This window comes from Rana temporaria, chromosome 8, assembly GCF_905171775.1.
Source record: "Rana temporaria chromosome 8, aRanTem1.1, whole genome shotgun sequence".
Taxonomy (NCBI): Eukaryota; Metazoa; Chordata; class Amphibia; order Anura; family Ranidae; genus Rana; species Rana temporaria.
Genome location: NC_053496.1, coordinates 64650498 through 64671676, shown reverse-complemented (window position 1 = coordinate 64671676; position 21179 = coordinate 64650498). Strand labels below are relative to the sequence as shown.

General features: G+C 42.5%; 1 protein-coding gene across 4 annotated transcripts in view; it reads right to left on the bottom strand.

Annotated features, from left to right (window-relative positions):
• BTRC (beta-transducin repeat containing E3 ubiquitin protein ligase) overlaps positions 1-21179 on the bottom strand; it is a 280494-nt gene that overhangs the window by 126359 nt on the left and 132956 nt on the right. For 3 of the 4 annotated variants that reach the window (XM_040361921.1, XM_040361922.1, XM_040361923.1), the window contains one exon: positions 11330-11419. In XM_040361921.1, the coding sequence (XP_040217855.1) occupies positions 11330-11419 (90 nt within the window). Of the gene's footprint in view, positions 1-11329; positions 11420-11587; positions 11726-21179 lie in introns of those variants that run through there. The other variant, XM_040361920.1, reaches the window with a different exon arrangement.

The following is a 21179-nucleotide window of genomic DNA, read 5'->3' as shown; positions in this document are numbered from 1 at the left end:
GCTCCTGCCGATCTCTGAGCGTTAGCAGTAATTTTATTTGCCTTGCCTCTCTCTTTCCTAACAACATGCCTCTCTCCCTGCCAGCTGTCTGCTGAAAAGGCAAAGGCTTGTTCCTTGGCCTTAACAATGCAATTACAGCCCCGCAGATCGCACTGTTTGTGCATTAAGTACAGTGCCAAAACGAGGCAAATTGATCGTTTGACTTTTGAAGAAGCCATGTGATCTCCTCCGTGCGGGTGATCGGACATGCATCAGCGCATACCCCTGCCGTTCATTCTGCTTGGAGGACTTTGTTCCTGATCATTTTTCTAATGAACGCACAGGGCGAAAAATACTATAAAATAAAGTTGTGGAAGAAAAAAAAAAAAAAGTACACATATACCTATATTTTACCTATATAGCACCTTTGATACCACCTCGCTGCGAATCAATAATTAAGAGAATTCGTTGTTGCAGAACTATTTCCAAGGAGTAACCCAAACAGGAGTTCCTATTATGTGACAAAATTTAGAAATGTACTTATTTTTTCGAAAAAGCAATAGTGACACGAGAAGAAGGTTTATAGTATAAAGAAAAACATGGCAGCCATTGGAAGGTTTTAAGCTTTGGCAGATATAAAATATAAACTGAAATAGAATTCATTTTTGGCATCATTATCCAATTGAATGTGTTTTATTGGATCTAGGTGATCTAAACTCCATTAGATAGGTTTATTGCCTTTTACCAAATCCTGTGCTTCAAAAAATAAAATCAATGGTCTATCCTCCTGAAAATACTATTGAATGGCTGTAATACTAATCCTCTGGCCTAAAGCAAAGACACAAGTGTTTGGATTTCTTTGGTTTCACTGGCTGCATCTTGTTCCCAAAGGTCAGTGGTTCAGGAAGAACTGGGGTCAAAGGATCAGCAATACAACTGCCATTTTTAGCAATGGCAGACAGTATATTTCTTTAGGCGTGGATCAATATACAGAGTTAAACTTCAACAGGATCCAAATAGTTCTGACATACACTATATTACCAAAAGTATTGGGACACCTGCCTTTACACACACATGAACTTTAATGGCATCACAGTCTTAGTCCGTAAGGTTCAATATTGAGTTGGCCCGCCCTTTGCAGCTATAACAGCTTCAACTATTCTGGGAGGGCTGTCCACAAGGTTTAGGAGTGTGTCTATGGGAATGTTTGAACATTCTTCCAGAAGCACATTTGTGAGATCAGGCACTGATATGGACAAGAAGGCCTGGCCCGCAGTCTCCACTCTAATTCATCCCAAAGGTGTTCTATTGGCTTGAGGTCGCTCATTCATGCGTTTATGGCTCTTGCTTTGTGCACTGGTCCAAATCATTTTGGTGGAGGGGGGATTGTGGTGTGGGGTTGTTTTTCAGGGGTTGGGCTTGGCCCCTTAGTACCAGTGAAAGGAACACTTAAGGCGTCAGCATACCAAGACAGTTTGGACAATTTCATGCTCCCAACTTCGAGGGAACAGTTTGGGGATGGCCCCTTCCTGTTCCAACATGACTGCGCACCAGTGCACAAAGCAAAGTCCATAAAGTTTGGGGTTAAGGAATTTGTCTGGCCTGACCTCAACCTGATAGAACACCTTCGGGATGAATTAGAGTGGAGACTGTGAGCCAGGCCTCATCGTTCCACATCAGTGCCCGACTTCCTAAATGTTCTTCTGGAAAGGGTGGGCCAACTCAATATTGAACCCTACAGACCAAACAAAATTGGCGTCCTTCTTTTCCCACAAATAGAGCTTTCTTATGGTGGTATTTGATCACCTCTGCGTTTATTTTTTGCACTATAAACAAAAATAGAGCGACAATTTTGAAAAAAATTCAATATTTTTTACTTGTTGCTATAATAAATATCCCCCAAAAATATATATAAAAAAAATGTTTTCCTCAAATTAGGCCGATACGTATTCTTCTACCTATTTTTGGTAAAAAAAAAAAAATCGCAATAAGCGTTTATCGATTGGTTTGCGCAAAATTTATAGCGTTTACAAAATAGGGGATAGTTTTATTGCATTTTTATTAATTTTTTTTTTTTTTTTTTTACTACTAATGGCGGCGATCAGCGATTTTTTTTTCGTGACTGCGACATTATGGCAGACACTTCGGACAATTTTGACACATTTTTGGGACCATTGTCATTTTCACAGCAAAAAAATGCATTTAAAATGCATTGTTTACTGTGAAAATGACAGTTGCAGTTTGGGAGTTAACCACAAGGGGGCGCTGATGGGGTTATGTGTGACCTCATCTGTGTTTCTAACTGTAGGGGGTGTGGCTGTAGGTGTGACGTCATCGATTGTGATTCCCTATATAAGGGAACACCCAATCGATTACGGCGCCACAGTGAAGAACGGGGAAGCTGTGTTTACACACAGCTCTCCCTGTTCTTCAGCTCCGGGGACCGATCGCGGGACTCCAATGGCGATCGGGTCCGCAAGTCCCACGGCCGTGGTCACGGAGCTTCAGACCGGGTTGCGGGCGCGCGCCCGTGACCCACGGCTGGGCATTATACAATCATGTACAGGTACGTGATTGTGCCCAGCCGTGCCATTCTGCCGACGTATATGGGCGTTAGGCGGTCCTTAAGTGGTTAAAGTATTACTAAACACACAACAGTAAAAACAGCCTGCATATGCAGCATAGCATGCTGGTTATACTCACTGTAGAACTTAAGGGGTTAATCCTCTTCATTGGGTAAAAAGCCTGTTTGATCCTGTACGCACAGATCCTCCCCCTCCTGCACTGTATCTGGGGAAGGCCAGCTAACACAGGCAGAGTAGCCGACCTGCACATGCTCAGTTGTGTATTTAATGCTGGAGAGAACATTTACTTGCTCTCAGAGCTAGCCAGGTCACATGATTTTGACATTACACATGTGGGCGTGTATACAGGCGTAAGTGAAAATCTCCTCCTACCTAAACTCTCAGCACTGGAGAAACTGTGCAGTTTATCATGTAACCGTGGTATACAGATCATCTAAAAGGGTATATAGTGGCAGAATTTATGCAGTATATATGAACTATTTTTATATTACTGGGTTTAGTAACACTTAAACCTATTGCCTAGGCCCGTTGAAGTCACTTGAGCTCAACTGTGGCCTCATAGGAAAATTAGGAAAATGGAGACCACAGAAGACTGTACATCTAGTGGCAAGATTTAATTAATTTAGGGGGTAGGCTTAAAGGGGTTGTAAATCCTTGTGTGCATAGGATGGATTAAGGTGAAAAAAATTCTGACACTGACCAGCCCCCCTGAGCCCATTCGTTCCCATGGCAAAGACGCGCGCTACCCTCTCTGTCCATTGTCTCGGCTCTTGATTGGATAGATTGATAGCACCACAGCCATCGTCTCCCGCTGCCGTCGATCAAATCCAATGACGCAGGCGCTTGAGGGCAGGGCCGAGTCCAGCATTCTGTGTGTATGGACGCAAAAGCCAAACTCGGGAGCGCACCCGCACGGTAACCCCCAGGGTGAGCAATTCTCCTAGGGGGTTTACCGATGCAGGGAGGAACTGAAACACCGCCGGGGGTCCCTAGAATAGGTAAATCGTGGCCACTCTGCAAAACAAACTGCGCAGTGGAAGAAAGTATGACATGTTGTTTTAAAAAGAAAAAAAACAAAAACAAAGGTTTACAACCTCTTTAAAGAGAAGGTAAATATTACATATTCCAAAATTTTACAACACCTAGGGGGCATCATCAAAAAAGTTATAAATTAAGCCCAGAGTTGGCTTTGAAGGTCCCATAATCTACTGTTCATACATTCTCTATATCTTTTCAGATAAAGAGAAATGTACATTCTTTTTTAATTACCGTTTTAGATAAATGTGCAAAAAAGATCTTAAAAGGTATTAATTTACATAATATGTAAAACGTGTGTTAAGGCTGATATCGTATACACAAAGTTGTCCCAAAGCCTAAACATTTTTTTACCTTAATGCGTTCCCTGTATTAAAGGAACACTAAAGGTTCGTTTTTTATTAGATCAATTGATTGCTGTAAGCAAGAGCATTTAAATATCACTTACCTCGTTTTTCCTTTTGACCTCCAAAATACAGTAATCCAGGTTTGAAAATGCCATTTCCTGTCACTCCTCTTCTTGCTTTCCACCAGCATCTGAGCTGTTTTGCATGGTGGAAAGCAGAATGTGCTCACCCCCTCCCTAGGACTACAGCCCTGCGTGAAGATGCTCTCTTATCCCTCACAGGCATGGAGGCTAAGCCTAATGGGAACTGTAGTTCCCATTAGGCCGTGATGTAACAAGAATGAATGCGCACCGCAAACCAGGAAGTGAGAATAATGATTCAGAAGTGCTGGAGGTGAATAAAACAGCTCGATTTCAACAGGTATCAAACTAGTTATAATGCAAAACATTACTTTTTACTTTATCAGCTACTGTCAGACTTTAATTTAAGAGGAAAATATTTTTGTCTTTACAACCCCTTTAAGGTAAAATAAATTATCCAGTAACAGTATCCCCCCCCCCCCCCCTTATACTTACCCAAGTCCTCACTCTGACCAGTGCTGTGCCAGTCAGCTGAAGAAGCAGGAGCCCCCCAAATAGGAAGCTGCTCCCTATGGGATCGCACAGAGAAGAGGAGCAGCCAAGAGCACCAGCAAGGGACCTTAGAAGGAGTACCATTGTACCAAAGCAGGAAAATAGATCATGTTTGTAAATTACAAAAAAAAGGTACCACATTACAGCACATCGCAGTTTGTGGTATATGGGGCTGTGTAGCTGCAGACTGGTCAGGGTGCCCATGCTGTCCACAGCCAAAAGCACATATAATGGGCACATGAGCATCAGAACTGGACCATGGAGCAATGGAAGAATGTGGCCTAGTCTGATGAATCACGTTTTCTTTTACATATGGATGGCCGGGTGCATGTAGAACGCTTACCTGGGAAATAGATGACACCAGGATGCACTATGGGAAGAAGGCAAACTGGCAGAGGCTTAAAGGATCTGCTACCGATGGCTTGGTGCCAGATACCACAGCGTACCTTCAGAGGTCTAGTGAAGTACATGCCTCGACGAATCAGGGCTGGTTTGCAAGCAAAAGGGAACCTACTCAAAATTAGGTGGGTGGTCATAATATTATGGCTAATCGGTGTATATAAACTCACCGGCCACCGTATTAGGTACACCTGTTCAATTTCTTGGTAACATAAATTAGCCAATCACATGGCAGCAACTCAATGCATTTAGGCATCTAGACATGGTGAAGACGACTCGCTGAAGTTCAAACTGAGCATCAGAATGGGGAAGGAAGGGGATTGAAGGGACTTTGAACGTGGCATGGTTGTTGGTACTAGACGGGCTTGTCTGAGTATTTCAAAAGCTGCTGATCTACTGGGATTTTTACGCACAACCATCTCTAGAGTTTACAGAGAATGATCTGAAAAAAAGAAAATAGCCAGTTGTGTGGATTAAAATTCCTTGCTGATTACAGAGGAAAATAGGGAGATGGTTCTGATAGAAAGGCAATAGTAACTCAAATAACCACTCATTACAACCAAGGTATGCACAATACAATCTCTGAACGCACAACACATCGAACCTTGAAGAAGATGGGTTACAGCAACAGAAGACCACACTGGGTGCCACTCCTGTTAGTTAACCACTTCAATACCAGGCACTTACAACCCCTTCCTGCCCAAGCCAATATTCAGCTTTCAGTGCTGTCACTGTTTAAATGACAATTGCGCGGGAATGCTACACTGTACCCAAAACAGAATTTTTATAATTTTGTGCCACAAATTGATCACCTCTGCGGTTTTTATTTTTTGCTAAACAAATAATAAAAAACTGAACATTTTGAAAAATAAATTAAATTAGTTTTTCTTTTGTTTGTTATAGAATGTTGTAAACAAGTATGTTTTGTCCTTCACCGACGGGCACTGATAAGGTGGCACCAATGAGAAGGCACTAATGAGGTGACACCGGCGATGGCCACTGATAGGCTGCAATGATGGGTGGCACTGATAGGTGGCACTGCTGGGCACTGATAGATGGAACTGATAGGCATCACTGATGAAACTGGCAGGCATTGGGGATGGGCACTGATTGGAAGCTGCCTGGGCACTGATTGGCATTTCCCTGGTGGTCTAGCGTGGCATACCTGGTGGCCCAGTGTGGTGGCCATCCCTGGTGGTCCTGGCAGCATCCTGGTGGTCCAGGGCTGGCATCAGAGGGGGGGCTACGCTGATAAACAATCAGCACAAACCCCATTGGCTCTCCTCTACTCACTCCTCAAAATTGGACAATAGAAGATCGGAAAAAACGTTGCCTGGTCTGATGAGTTTCGATTTCAGCTGCGACATTCAGATGGTAGGATCAGAATTTGGCTCAAACTACATAAAAGCATGGATCTATCCTGCCTAGTATCAATGGTTCAGGCTGGTGGTGGTGTAATATTGTGGGGGATATTTTCTTTGCACGCTTTGGGTCCCTTAGTACCAAATGAGCAATGGTTAAATGCCAAGGCCTACCTGAGTAGTGTTGCTGACCATGTCCATCCCATTATAACTAAAGTGTACCCATCTTCTCACAAGTCCTTCCAGCAGGATAATGCACCATGTCACAAAGCTCAAATCATCTCACCACTGGTTTCTTGAACATAACAATGAGGTCACCGTACTCCAATGGCCTCCAGTCACCAGATATCACACAATAGAGCACCTTTGGGATGTGGTGGAGATTCACATCATGGATGTGTAGCCGAAAAATCTGCAGCAACTGCGTGATGTTATGTCATATGGACCAAAATCTCTGAGGAATGTTTCCAACACCTTGTGGAGTTTATGCCATGAAGAATTAGTGCAGTTCTGAAGGCAAAAGGGGGTCCAACCTGGAACTAGCAAGGTGCATCTAATAAAGTGGCCGGTGAGTGGATATATATATATATATATTTTTTTTTATAAACGTACATCTACTCTGTCAAGTTCTATTAAATAGTGTATATTTGTCAGAAGTTCTGTCCCCAACACAACCTTTAGACTCCTTTGACACTTATATTTTTGCTGCATTAACAATCACAAGACATGATATGCACCCATATATACATTTTGTCATGTAGTTTCCCATGCTTTTAGCTACACCAAAAAAATGCACATGTGTGAACATGGTCCTATTATTGGGTTCAACTCAACTGGGATAAAGGGTCAAGGCTGTGAATAGAAAACAATACGATTCCAGATGTCAATTTCAATAGCAGGTTGGAGGGAAAAAAAATACAAAGTAAAAAAGCAAAAGCATCTCATTGGATAAGGGATTCTCACAAACAGTAATTGTCTCTTCTGGTTTTTGTATCAGCACCGTTTCTGTTTATTAATTGATGTTATAGCAAAATGGCATATATAAAATGGTTATTTGTGTTCAAGCAAAATGTTTACCATTATTGGAGACAAGGACGTGGCGGCATCTTAAATCAAAATTAAAACATTTATTAAAATTAAATAAGTGCAAGTTACAAAAAAAAACAATCCGGATCAAATGATTTGTTTCCATGTTGGTTTTCTTTTATTCCACATAAAATATCATATCAAGAAGTAGTAGAAAAAAATTAGACAGACAGCAGTAACTGTGTACCCATCATTCACACACAACACAGGTCTATAGTCTGTCTGGCTTCTGTTTCAAAGGATTCACAAGTAGCCGGTGACATAATTTTGGCTTGAGGAACAACCTATCTCCTGACATGATGATGTCACCAGATCCTGGCGAAGTGACAGACTGAATACCAGCTTAGCACTGCCTTACGCTCAAAAATTACATCCGTGATAGTTTTACTAATCCTGCTCTACTATAAATACGGTTCTGTGATCCCTCCATTTGCACATCATTGCATACTAGCATATTATGTGACACTTACCTACAAATGAAGCCCTTATAGTCCCCACTGGAGGCCGCATCCATCTTTGCCCATCTTGCTTCCAAGTCTATTTTGCAAACATCTCCTTCGATAATGACCGTGTATAGGCTGCACTGATGAGGCAGCACTGGTGGCCACTGATTAGGGGGCACCGATAGGTACAGAGGTGGCATTGATAGGCCGGCACTGGTTGGCAGCACTAATAAATGACACCGACAAGTCACTGATTGGCAGCACTGATAGGTGGCACTGGTAGGCACCGATTAGCAGTACTGATGGGCACTGGTAGGTGGTACTGGCGGGCACAGATTAGCAGCACTGCTGGGCATTGAGGGGACCAATGTCCCTGTAACAAATGCAAGTTGTAACCGTGAGGGGAAAAGCAAGCCAATAACTGGCTTCTGCTTACTTCCGTGATCAGCTCTCATTGGCTGACAGCTGATCACCTGGTAAAGGGGCGATGTGATGGCCGATCTGATGTGGCCTTTACCCCGGTCTGTGATAGTCGAGTTCCAAGGACTCGTGATCACGGAGCACGCCGCAGGGGGCATACGAACAGCGCGAGCACGTCCACTGATGCCCTCCTGCCATTTTAAGCCTGCGTGTAGCCATCTTTTGGCTATAGCGCAGGCACCAAGTGCTTAAAGAAAGCTTTTTCAAAGTATCAATTACTCATTAAAAGGAATAGAACTGTAATTTTTTTTAAGCAAGTTTGCTTTAAAGTAAACAAATCACAAACCTAGCTTATGATGAAAAAACACATTAGTAGTAGAGATTATACCTTTAGTATATGTTAAAACTGTTGGTAGATTCAGAGATAAAGACTGTTGACGTTTATACATTTCTCGAAGTTGCCTGTTCATGTTAACTTGTTCCTGCCACCTCCAAAGCCTCCCTTTTGGTCTTTTAATAAGATGGGCAACCTTTAAGTGGAAATAAACTAAACCTACTACTCTCAGCCACATTCTAAGCCAAATCTATCTAATTCTAGCCCCTTAAAATAAAGGAATAAAAAAAAAAAAAACGCTATACTTACTTTACTATGGGACTTCCGTTGTCAGCTGCCTCTCACTGAAGCCGCCACTCAGCCTGGGACTGGAGCGGCTGCAGAATAAGTAGAGCGATTTTTTTTCTTCACAGGGCTAGATAGATTAGGCTTAGAATGTGGGTCTAGTTAGAGTTAGTTAGGTTTTGCCCTTTCTTCCACTTTAGGTGTATGTTAACTGTTAGTCACAAAAGGATAACTTCCTTTAAATAAGACCGGTCTTAAAGGGGTTGTAAAGGTAAAAAAAAAAATGTTTCTTAAATAGCTTCCTTTACCTTAGTGCAGTCCTCCTTCACTTACCTCATCCTTCCATTTTGTGTTTAAATGTCCATATTTCTTCTGAGAAATCCTCACTTCCTATTCTTCTGTCTGTAACTCCACACAGTAATGCAAGGCTTTCTCCCAGGTGTGGAGTGTCGTGCTCGCCCCCTCCCTTGGACATCAGGAGAGTCAGGACGCTCTCTACGTTGCAGATAGAGAAAGGAGCTGTGTGTTAGTGGGCGTCCTGACTGTCTTGTATTCAAGGGGAGGGGGCGAGCACGACACTACACACGAGAGAGAAAGCCTTGCATTACTGTGTGTAGTTACAGACAGAAGAACAGAAAGTGAGGATTTCTCAGAAGAAATAAGGACATATAAAAGCAAAATGGAAGGATGAGGTAAGTGAAGGAGGACTGCACTAAGGTAAAGGAAGCTATCTAGGAAAATACATTTTTACCTTTACAACCCCTTTAAAGTGGAACTAAACCCTCCTTTTCTTTACAGCTATAGAAGTGGAAATCTTCTGTCATAAACAACTGTGCCTTGAATGTAACGGTTTTGGCAAACTGGTAAATCAATTAGTTTAGTTCCAATTTAATGGTGACTGGACTAACCCCAACTCCTTACCATCAGTTATGACTAATTTAGAGCACACCAGTCCAGAAAAAAAAGATGGGAACATTTAGCAGTGGGCTGGTATCCAATGTGCAGCGGCGGTGAGGTGCAGGTTACCATAACTAGATAGCTTTGACTTGGATTGCTGAAATCCTTCGCAGATACACTAAAGGTCCCTTTTCTACTGGTCACCAACCTAATGAACTGCAGGTAAAAGAACAGAAATGTTTTAATTGCTTGTTGAAAGTATTTTTTCTTTCAATATTTTTTTTAATGTATTTATTTGCAATTTGTTGATTTCCTAGCACAGGCATAGTTTCCCCTCTCGCCTGCCATGACAAATCCCTTCAAGTGTGTATGTACAGCCTATGCTGGCCTAGCTACTCTGCTTCTCCCTTCCCTCCCGGCACTGATGGGCACTAAAAGGTGACACCGATGGGCAGCACTGATCAGGAGGCACTGGTAGGCATCACCGATGGGCACAGAGTGCTACCCTAATAGGCATCCCTGGTGGGCTCTAGTGGGCATACCTGATGGTCTGCAGTGGGCATCCCTGGTGGTCTCCAGTGGGCATCCTCAATCGGTCTGCACTGATAATCAATATACCAATTATCAGTGCAGACCCCCTGTCAGGAGAGCAGCCTCTACTCACGCCTGTCATCACAAAGCCGATAAACAGAATTTCCTGGTTACCATGTGATCAGCAGTGAACAGCTGATCACATTGAAAGAGCCCACATCATTACGAAGGATGTGATCAGTCGTGTTGGCAACCCGCATGTGCAGAGTCCATCAGGAAGTCAGCACTGCACAGCGCTAATCACAGGCAGCGAGACATTTCTCGATCTCTGCACCTGCAGATTGGGAAAATGTCTCGCTGCCTGTGATTAGCGCTGTGCCGTACCGACTTCCTGGCAGCTCTGCACGTGCGTGTTGCGAACACGCCTGAGTTCATCTTTACTCTTTACCTGGATCGAACATGCGGCGAATCAGACTGACACATCACACTACTGATCACGTGCTGCGCTAGCAGCTTATCATGCTGGACATCATATGACATCCAGTCAGGATAATACAATACAAGCACGTAATATTGCTATATGGTGAGCGGCAAGTGGTAAACTATTTTTTGTGTAACTGCAAGAGGAAGGTACGAAATGGAACAGAGTGACACTTGAGTAACAACTCCGATTGGTGAGGCTGCTGATTTCTCATCCAAGATGGCGGCACCATGGCTTTTGGATGTCTACACAAGGGAGGCTTTTACACGTAAATAACATACATAAAAACATTTAAATGCACAGCCTGATAATAATAATAAGAGAAAGATTGTTGTGGAAATTGGTTGTCTGGTGACAGCTGAAGCAGGGTCTTTCAATTAAAGTAGAAAATAACGTTAAACATGCTCTGGTTTGTGCACAAGGATATAAATGGGGAATAAACATGGAAATTCTGCAATCGTGCACAGAACTAAAGATCACCTCTCAACATTTATAGGATGAAGCTATCACTTACTTTAACCACACAACTTTCTGTCTTCATGGCAGAACCGGATAAACACACGTTTTCTTGGTTCAAGCAGAGTCTGGCACAGCTGTTGTAGGTCTGAAAAGAGAACATGTGGGGTTATTAGACATATATTAAAATTTTAGGTAATGTATTGTGCAATGAACCTCCTACATAAAAAATAACAGCACTGTCAAATAGCTAAGATATTGTCCACAGCAACCACTCAGATTGAAAAGACAAAACTGTTTTTTTTTTGTTACTCACTGTAAAATCTCTTTCTCTGAGTTCATTGATTGACACGGTGTCTCCTATTCCTGAACCTAGGGTTATATTGCCATATACAGGAGGATACACCAAGCAAAAAAAATAAAATATCATCAAAAACATAGCCCTGCCTACAGGCAGTCCTGGCTGATATAACCCCCCTCTCGGCATAGGCAATTCAATCAGTCACAAGAAAAGTCGGTCATATATGGAAATCCACAGAGGGGTGGGTACTGTTTGCGTCAACGAACTCAAAGAAAGGGGTTTTTCCATTAACAAAAAAATCCTGTTCTCTCTTCCATTCAATGATTTACTCAGCATCCCCTATTCTTGAACACATGGATGTCCCATAGCAGTGCCAACATTTGAGGGGTGGGAAACCAAACAGACAAATAATAATAATTAAAAAAAAAGGCCAACAGGAGTGGATGTATAACTCTATGGTCGAGAATAGAAGACGCTGTGTCCTTCAATGAAGGTAAGAGAAAATGACTTGCCAAGTCGAGATGTGCCATGCTGATAGACTCATACCCAAAAAAACGGAGTGCTGTAAAAAAAATCAAAAGGTGCTTTAACAAAGTATTAGTGTAAGGGAATGCACACTTATGCAACCATATTATTTTTATTTTTAATTTTTACTTCCCTCCACCCAAAAGATTTCAGTTTGATGTACAGTTTATAGGTCCCATTAAAAAGGTAGAAAAAGTTCTGAAATTATTTATCTTTGTCTCATTTTTTTTACATCACAGAAACCTGACATTTTAGACTTTTTATATCCACTGTACTTACCTGCTCTGTACAGTGGTTTTGCACAGAGCAGCCCCTTATTTTCTCGAGTCCCACGACGACACTCTTGGCCCCTTCCCTCCTGCCGGGTGCCCTCACAGCAAGCAGCTTGCTATTGGGGCACAAATTAACCAACAATGGCAGAAGTTGACCAAAGAGTGGCGGTAAAGAGCAGAAAAGAGCTTAAAAAACATGTGATTTTGGGAAAGTTGGCTGAAAAAGTCCTGCCGTGTGTATGCCAACCAAGTTCACGGCCAACGACCTTCAAACAAAAATCCACATAAAAGTTTGTTTGAAGTCCAACCGTGTCTATAAGACTTTAGGCTGACAAGAAATACAAAGGTAGGGAATAGTCCAAGTGTTAACATGAAATTGGTACCTGCAACACAAAAACAAAAAACATGCTCCAATGGGAAAGAGATTGCACTGCATACCAGTACAATAAACCTGACTATACGATAAGCCACAAATGGCATGAATGGATTTGAAAATACTGTGACATGTCTGGGTTTCTTAGCGCAATAGTAGTGCCAAAACAGCGAGTTTACTCCACAACATATAACTTTCAGGGATTTCCTGCCCACTTTTATTAAACGAACATCAAAACTTCACACAGATATGTCTGACCACGCAGGGGGTTTTCACCATCACTGCAAAAACATAACATTCAGCCTTCTGTGTCTCTTGTGGCAGCTTTACTGCTTCAAGGGTTCCTCTTGAACGTCAGTACCTTTTTGGTCCTTTTGACCATGAAATACATTCCAGTGTTCCTGCACAGACGCTGCACCTCAGCTCTGCGTCTTCCTTAAAGCTTCCTAGCGGCTACTCTCCCTCATGGACATTCACTCAGGCTCGGCCCTTGCTTTGTCCAGACCTGGATGCCATGGTGCACAGCAGCACCTCACACAGGTCCCATCACACACTAATCTCCCCTTGTATCTCTCATAAGAATGCAGCACACCCACCTGGGCCATTAATGTGTTTGATGCCCAAAAAAACTGGTAAAAACAGCCATTTTAAACAGTAGCACAAGTAACCTTTCTGCTACAAGACATAAAGCATGAACACGAGCAAACTTGGAAAAATATGTAAAATTCAGGTTGTCACCAGAAAGGGAAAAATAACAAGAAAATAAGAAATAAGGTAAGCAGAAGGAAACTTCTAACTACAATGCTCAAATCTGTCAATCTGCTTGCAGATATCAGTCACATATGATTTCCCCAATGATGAGTTCAGTAAATCTCTTGAATTAAAGTAACTTAATGTTCCAGAAAAAGACTGTTCTCTGGCAAACTTGCATCATCAGCAGCACATTAGATAACTGGCACCATGGCTGTAAAGCCTGCCTACAAGACAGGAGGTAACTGGAATGAAATTGGTCCCTCCACAACAGTAAGTTATTCTTAGCATTGAGTTAGTATGTCGTGGAATGCTGGCCGGTGTCCTATGAGCATTCAACTCCTGACTGCCACTATGAAAATCCCTGTTATAATTATACAGAGTATAGTCAGGGCATCAGGGTTCCGATATATGGCTTTAACTCTGATAAGTCAAGGCAAAGTCATAGTACGTAAACTACTGTGAGTTGCTATCCTATTACTAATGAAGGTTAAATGCCTAATGTCAAAGGCCTGCTCTGGAAGTGTCATAGGCTTACATACATATTTGTAGAGGGAAGTAAGTCACATAGGGCCAAGTTTCTTTAACTTAGGGGCCTGCTGCTTTTGCACAGCCAAGATTTCCTTGGATATTTTAAAAGCTACCATAAAAAGACAGACTGCTGGCAGATAAATATGATGCCCTTCCTATTTGATAAGCAAACTGGTAAATATAAATTATATTATTCATTTAGATGGCACCAATAATCTCTGTACATTAATTATTTACAAGAGTTCTGGACGTCGAAGGCATTCAATAACCTAAAGTGTATATAAGCCATAACCCATTCTCTTATTTGGTTTCTTTTGGTTAAAGAGAAACTACACTCACATTCACTAAATGTGGTCCCTTTGCCAGCTGCTGACATGTTTGGCCAGTCTTTTTCTGGGTTCTGATCTTCAGCTATTTTTGCTGGATGGACCTTGATGACGTCACGTCCATGCATCTGCAGGAGTTCATTCATCTTGGTAGATGCCAAAATTATACACGGAGCTGCGTGTGTATACAGAGTGAACTAGCAGGTGAGAATACTTTAACAGAGAGGAGATATACAGGTGAAACTCAAAAAATTTGAATATCGTGCAAAAGTTACCGTATTTATCGGCGTATATCGCGCACTATTTTCCCCTTAAAATAAGGGGAAAATCGTGGGTGCGCGATATACGCCGATAGCCGCTTCCCGCGCTCAGTTTGAAATCCTGCGCCGACATATACCGAGTGCAGTACACTCGGGTACATTCGGCTAGTCTCGGCTTCGCTCGTGCTCACGCATAAACGTCACAGAGCGTGAGCGCGAGCGAAGCCGAGCCTTGCCGAATGTACCCGAGTGTACTGCACTCGGTATATGTCGGTGGAGGCGTTTGAACTGAGCGCGGGAAGTGGGGACTCGACTTGAGGCGCGCGCTGGAGAAGCCAGGAGGACACCATCGAGGCCGCAGACGGACCGGACGATGGACGCTGGGAAGACACCAAAACTGTAAGTAATAAAATCATATAACTTTTTTTTTACAAGAATTCCGGGGACAACTTTAGGGGTGCGCGGTATACGCGGGAGCGCGTTATACCGCGATAAATACGGTAATTTATTTCACTAATGCAACTTAAAAGGTGAAACTAATATATGAGATGGTTCAAGCAGTGATTTGTCATAATTGTGATGAATATGGCTTACAGCTCATGAAAACCCCAAATCCACAATCTCTGAAAATTAGAATATTACATGCACTCAATAAAACAAGGATTGTACATAGAACAATATCAGGCCTCTGAAAAGTATAAGCATGCATATGTACTCAGTACTTGGTTTGGGCCCCCTTTGCAGCAATTACTGCCTCAATGCAGCGTGGCATGTAAGCTATCAGCCTGTGGCACTGCTGAGGTGTTATGGTAGACCAAAAATGGAATTCTAGAGAGAGAATTGTAGACTGCAGACATACTAAAAGAAACAAATAGCGATTCTGGACATGCTGGAGACATGTTGCAGAAGAAAGAGACTGGAGACATGTTACATGAAGCTAGTAGAGATCACTACAGACCGCTGTGGTCCAAGGAATGTACAACAAGTAAAAAAAGGGCTGCTCATGGCCCCTGGGCCACAGGTTGGGCACCGGAGTAGTTGAAATATTGCATGATACTCTAATATGGGTATGCATATCCCAGGTAGCTGTACAAAGAGTGCAATGCCCTCTAGTATAGGTATGTGGACCCCCAAATGTCTAATAATTATGCACTTGAAGAAATAAAAATCATCAGTACATGCATAAATTATATTTAAAATATCCTGCCATATTGATATAACCAGAGTACTCAGATTCAATGCCAGACCGAAAAGTTATGCAAAACATCGACATGTAGTAATTTCTGCCAAAGAGGGAATACCAGTTCCCATGTTGTATTTCAAAAATTATGGGGATAATAGGGAGGGGAAACGCAAGTTAAACCAATAATATACAGGTGACCAATTTAGAATACCTGTAATAGATCAGACATCCTGTTGGGTGTTGTTGCTGTAACCAATGAGCATGCACAAAAGGAGGTAAGGGGGAGGGGAGAAGGGAGGGGTAGCCTGTAGTTAGGCAGGTTGAAAGGGGTTACTCTTAGCAACAAATAATGATCTAGGCAGAAATAAACAAAAATTATTATGTTTATTCCAATATCAAAAATTTAATAAGTTAAAAAAAATGCAGTTATAAAGAACTATTGAGAAAATGGATCAAATGAAGGTAAATTGCCATGGACATAAATGACCAACAGGACTCACAAATGACAAAACATAAAACACAGCACAAGTCTGGACGTAAGATCCAGCCAAAGAGTTATGAGCACCCAATTCCAATTGATGTATTAATTTAACCCTCAAAGGGAAAAGGTCTGTATAATTAATAGTTAAAGACTTAATAGTATCTCCCTTGGGGAAGCCAATCGGTGCAACTTACTGGGGGCTGGACCTGGTGTGTGGGGAGGGTAAAGGGGCAAGGGGAGGTAAGGTGGGAAGCATCATTAGTCGTCTAATTGGTAATTCGATCTTAAATTTTGATTAGTGGCTATGAATGCGATCATGTATAGTAGATTATTATGATGGTCCCAGTTGCTGAGATGGCCTGGAATGAGCTGAAGAATGATAAGACAATTATCCAGAGAAACCCACAGTATTGCCGATTATACAGTTCAAATTATTGATTTTAATCTCCTGTGAGGACCTCCAATAAGTTAGAGTGATGCTAGTCCACCATAGATCTGGATCTGATTAAGTGGCTAAATTAATTCATGAAGTCACTGGTCATGATATGTTTCAACTCTCAGGCCCCATACACACCATAGAATCTATCCGCAGATAAATCCCATCAAATGGGTTTCTGCGGATAGATCCTATGGTGTGTACACTCCGTCGGATATCTATCCGCAGATAAATCTCCCCTGGGATGGATTTCCAGCAGATGGATATTTGCTGACATGCTCAACAAATCCATCTGCTGGAATCCATTCCAACGGATGGATCCGCTCGTCTGTACAGACTTACCGGATCCATCCGTCCAAAGGGATTCCCCGCACGCGTCGTAATGATTTGACGCATGCGTGGAATTCCTTATATGACAGCGTCGCGCCCGTCGCCGCGTCATAATAGCGGCGACGGCGCGACACGTCATCGGCAGAGGATTTCAGCGGGGATTTCAATGCGATGGTGTGTACACGCCATCGCATAGAAATCCTCTGAAATCCTCGAGAGGATTTATCCGCGGATACGGTCCGCTGGACCGTATCTGCGGATAAATCCTCTCGTGTGTATGGGGCCTCAGTTGCCCCTAATCAGGCTTGGTCAGTAGAGCATAATCAGAGTTAAGCAGAGAGTAACAGCGGTGCAGGACAATGCAGTCAGCTGGCAACAATAGCAAACTAGTAAGTGGATTCCTCGCCGTCTCTCTTAATGCTGTTGATTAGTTACCGAGACTGCAGCTTACTGTGTTTGATGAAATCATCTGATCAGCGTGGTCGAGTGTCAAGGAGGAGAGAGAGGCTATCCACGAAAGGATTAAAAAGTATCCAGGCGGTATGTCAATAAAGCCCGCCCCGGCAGATGAATTGATGCCGGGTGCCAATCATCTCTCAATTACGCTGACTCAAGTCCTGGCTTGATCGCCGCATCAGCTCGCAACTTCCTCCACTCGCCGCACACCAGGCTACGTCGCGTGACTGTGCAGGGTGATGTTAACGCGTTTCGCCGTGCTCTGTGGCGTAGCTTCGTCTCAGACGTTTCCTTTCACCGGCCGCCGCACTTCCTTAGAAAAAGCCTGGTACCATTTGATAGAAAGCAAATAGTCCATATGGCAACTCTTCTTGGTTTGACTTTATTGACGTACCGTTTACGTTAACAATGAGAGAAGTCGCAATACATTAAAGCAAGCTCTGTCATTGTATTAGTTCTACAAAATGTAAGATCCATCCGGTGTTTTTACTGTACAACTACGGGGGAAGGAGGGATAAGGTTGGGCAGAAAGATTGGGAAGGGAGGGGAGGGGGGAGGGAAGATGGGGAAAGGAAGAAGGGAAGCTGGGATGGACATGCAAATTATCTACGTTACCACATATAGTGCACAAAAGGAAGGAGAACGATAATCAGGAATGGGTAGTAAATCAATAAATAATCTTATCTATCCGGCGCAGAGTACAGTGACTTCTCTAGATAGAGAACTGTATGGGGAGTTTTAGAGAGTAGGAAGAGTAGAACAAGGAAGATGGAATAAAAGGAAGGATGATAATGCTGAGAAGCTTATATAAATGTAAGTATAAATAAAAATAAAAAGATAAATGACCAACAATGGCAGAAAATAAATAACCCTGACCAGTGTGTTGCATAAGTTTCATTGGCTGGATTTTTTAGGTCTCCAAAAAGACCTGCAGATTTAGCTCGGTATTTAAACCGGTCGGCACAAGGGACTTCAAACGATACACCCACCCATGTCTCTTTTTGTAAGAGAATGCGATCGAAATCTCCTCTTCTAGTGCGTAATTTTAAGACATAGATCCCCTAAATCATTATTTGTTGCTAAGAGTAACCCCTTTCAACCCGCCTAACTACAGGCTACCCCTCCCTTCTCCCCTCCCCCTTACCTCCTTTTGTGCATGCTCATTGGTTACAGCAACACCCAACAGGGTGTCTGATCTATTACAGGTATTCTAAATGGGTCACCTGTATATTAGTGATTTAACTTGTGTTGCCCCTCCCCATTATCCCCATAATTTTGTATTTAACTTTGTGATCTCTATGTTCACTTCCTGCAAGTCCACAATTTACAAATTAAGTGCAGTTTAAAATTAATTGATCCATCCGTGCAATTCCCTACGGGGGATGGCATATCATGCTAGGATATTGATCAGGAAATCAGAACGGCTTTCCAGAGTGACATAACCCACACTCTTAATCAAGATGATGAAATAATACATTTAAAGAACATAAAAAGTTATTAATCAGACACTTGAATAGAAAGTGGGATGTGTCATCACTGGAGACAAACATCTCTCACCGGATCGTTCCAGGAGGTTTACGTGATAGGATTGTTCCAGCAGAACACCTTCATACAGATAGCTTTTTATCAAATTGGAAAGAGCTCTGTATTACCCCACGGACTAGCTGTCATAATTGTCGATGAGCAAAAAATCCAATTGATTTCCATACTGCAACAAATTCAGGAAAGTGCCCGGAGCTTAGAAAAGTTAAAAGATCACGAAGAGTTCACCAAACAAAATGATCTACTAAAGAAAGAGATCGAAAAGGTACAATTAAACCTTAAGATCACTAAGCAAGGAAAATTCAGGCGCGATAAAGCAGATTTTTTTTTAGAAAGACAAAGTTTTTGATCTTACAATATGCTGCAGACGTAGTAAATCACTGGGACGTGGACCACGTTCATAATCAAGACATCGTCGCACCAAGTCACACAGCGACACTGATGACAAGACACCTAAAACCGTATTTTTTGATTAGGAGGGGGAGTAGCTAGGCATCAACCAGGCACCACCCCCAAAACCAAAATCCAAAACTACTCTCAGAAGTCAGAAACCACCCAAAAAGACCCACGAACGGACCTACACCAGGAGCCAGAAAAAAATATTAACGAATGACTCTCACCAACAAATGGTTCAGAGATCAAATGATATGAAGGTCATTCATTTATCTGACATTGATTTGACCCCTGATCACATACATCTCTTGCAAAAGGGCATGTCCTTCTCCCCGGTAGCCAACATGGATGAGTTTACTCTATTTTTAAGAAAGGTATTCTTTCGCTCACTGTATACTAAAAATGACAATGCGATTGATATAACAGAGCCATTTGAAGCAGAAGACCAGAGAGCCTTGGATATACTAAACTCATTACTGGATGAGAATGACACACCCAATGAGTAATCCACCTTATTAATAAGACGTGCTAACTTGAGAAAAAGGTCTCAAAAGATGCCCCTGCTGTCCAAAAACAGGTGGCTCAATATTTTCCTTGATATGGTCCAAACAGACTTGGAAAAGATAGATTGGACCAAAAAATCCCCCAATAATTTATCGACAGGGGAGAGACACGCCTTGAAGAATCTTCAAAATAGGAAGAACATTGTCATAAAAAATAGCGACAAAGGTGGTAATGTGGTCTTACTCAATCAGCAACAATATGAAACAGAAGTTAAACAATTGCTCAGTGATGAGTCAACTTATCAGAAACTTGACTATAACCCCCTTCATGCGGTTGTTGACGAGCTAAACTAAAAACTAGCTAAGGATGAGGGCCTCCTAACAGTAAGAGAGTTTAATTGCCTTACTGTTTGGGAATACAACATCCCAACATTTTACATCATTGCTAAGGTCCATAAAAATGTACAGACCCCCCCCCCCCCCCCCGGCAGACCGATTGTTTCGGCCTGTCGGGGTCCCCTGGAACGACTAGGGAAATACTTGAATTCTCTTCTCAAAGATATGGTCAGTGATTGAAAATCATTTGTGCAGGATACGAGACACGTGCCAACAAAGATTGACGAACAGGGCACATGTGAACAACCGGATGGGCTGTTGCTTGTAGGCATCAACGTTGAATCACTTTATAAGTCGATAACCCATCTGGTTGGTACGCATGCTGTTGAGTTTTTTGGATTCCACTTACCCGGCATCAGGACCCCAGAATTACTTCATAGACGAGCTATTGGATTTCACTCTGCATAATAACTTCTTTCAATTTCTGAGCACTTTCTACCATCAAATCCGGGGCACTTCAATGGGGGCAGCGTGGGCTCCGGCCTACGCCTGCCTTCACCTAGGCCTTTGGGAGGATGTATATACCTCGCCGATGTACCGCCGCTATGTACTTACCTGGTGGCGGTACAAGGACGATGTTCGGATTTTATGGCGAGGCATTAATTCATGTTGGAACTCAATAAGAACCAACGGAATATACGCCTAACCTAAACTTTTGATCGGGAAAGATTGTCCTTTCTTGATCTACAAATTTAGATGAAACAGGGCCAACTCAGTACCTGCACATACCGTAAAGAATCAGCGGCAAATACCTTGCTGTACGCAACAAGTCATCACCCTCACTGGTTGAAAAATGGGATTCCAGTTGGGTAGTTCTTGCGTAATAAAAGGAATTGCTCAAATGAAAATG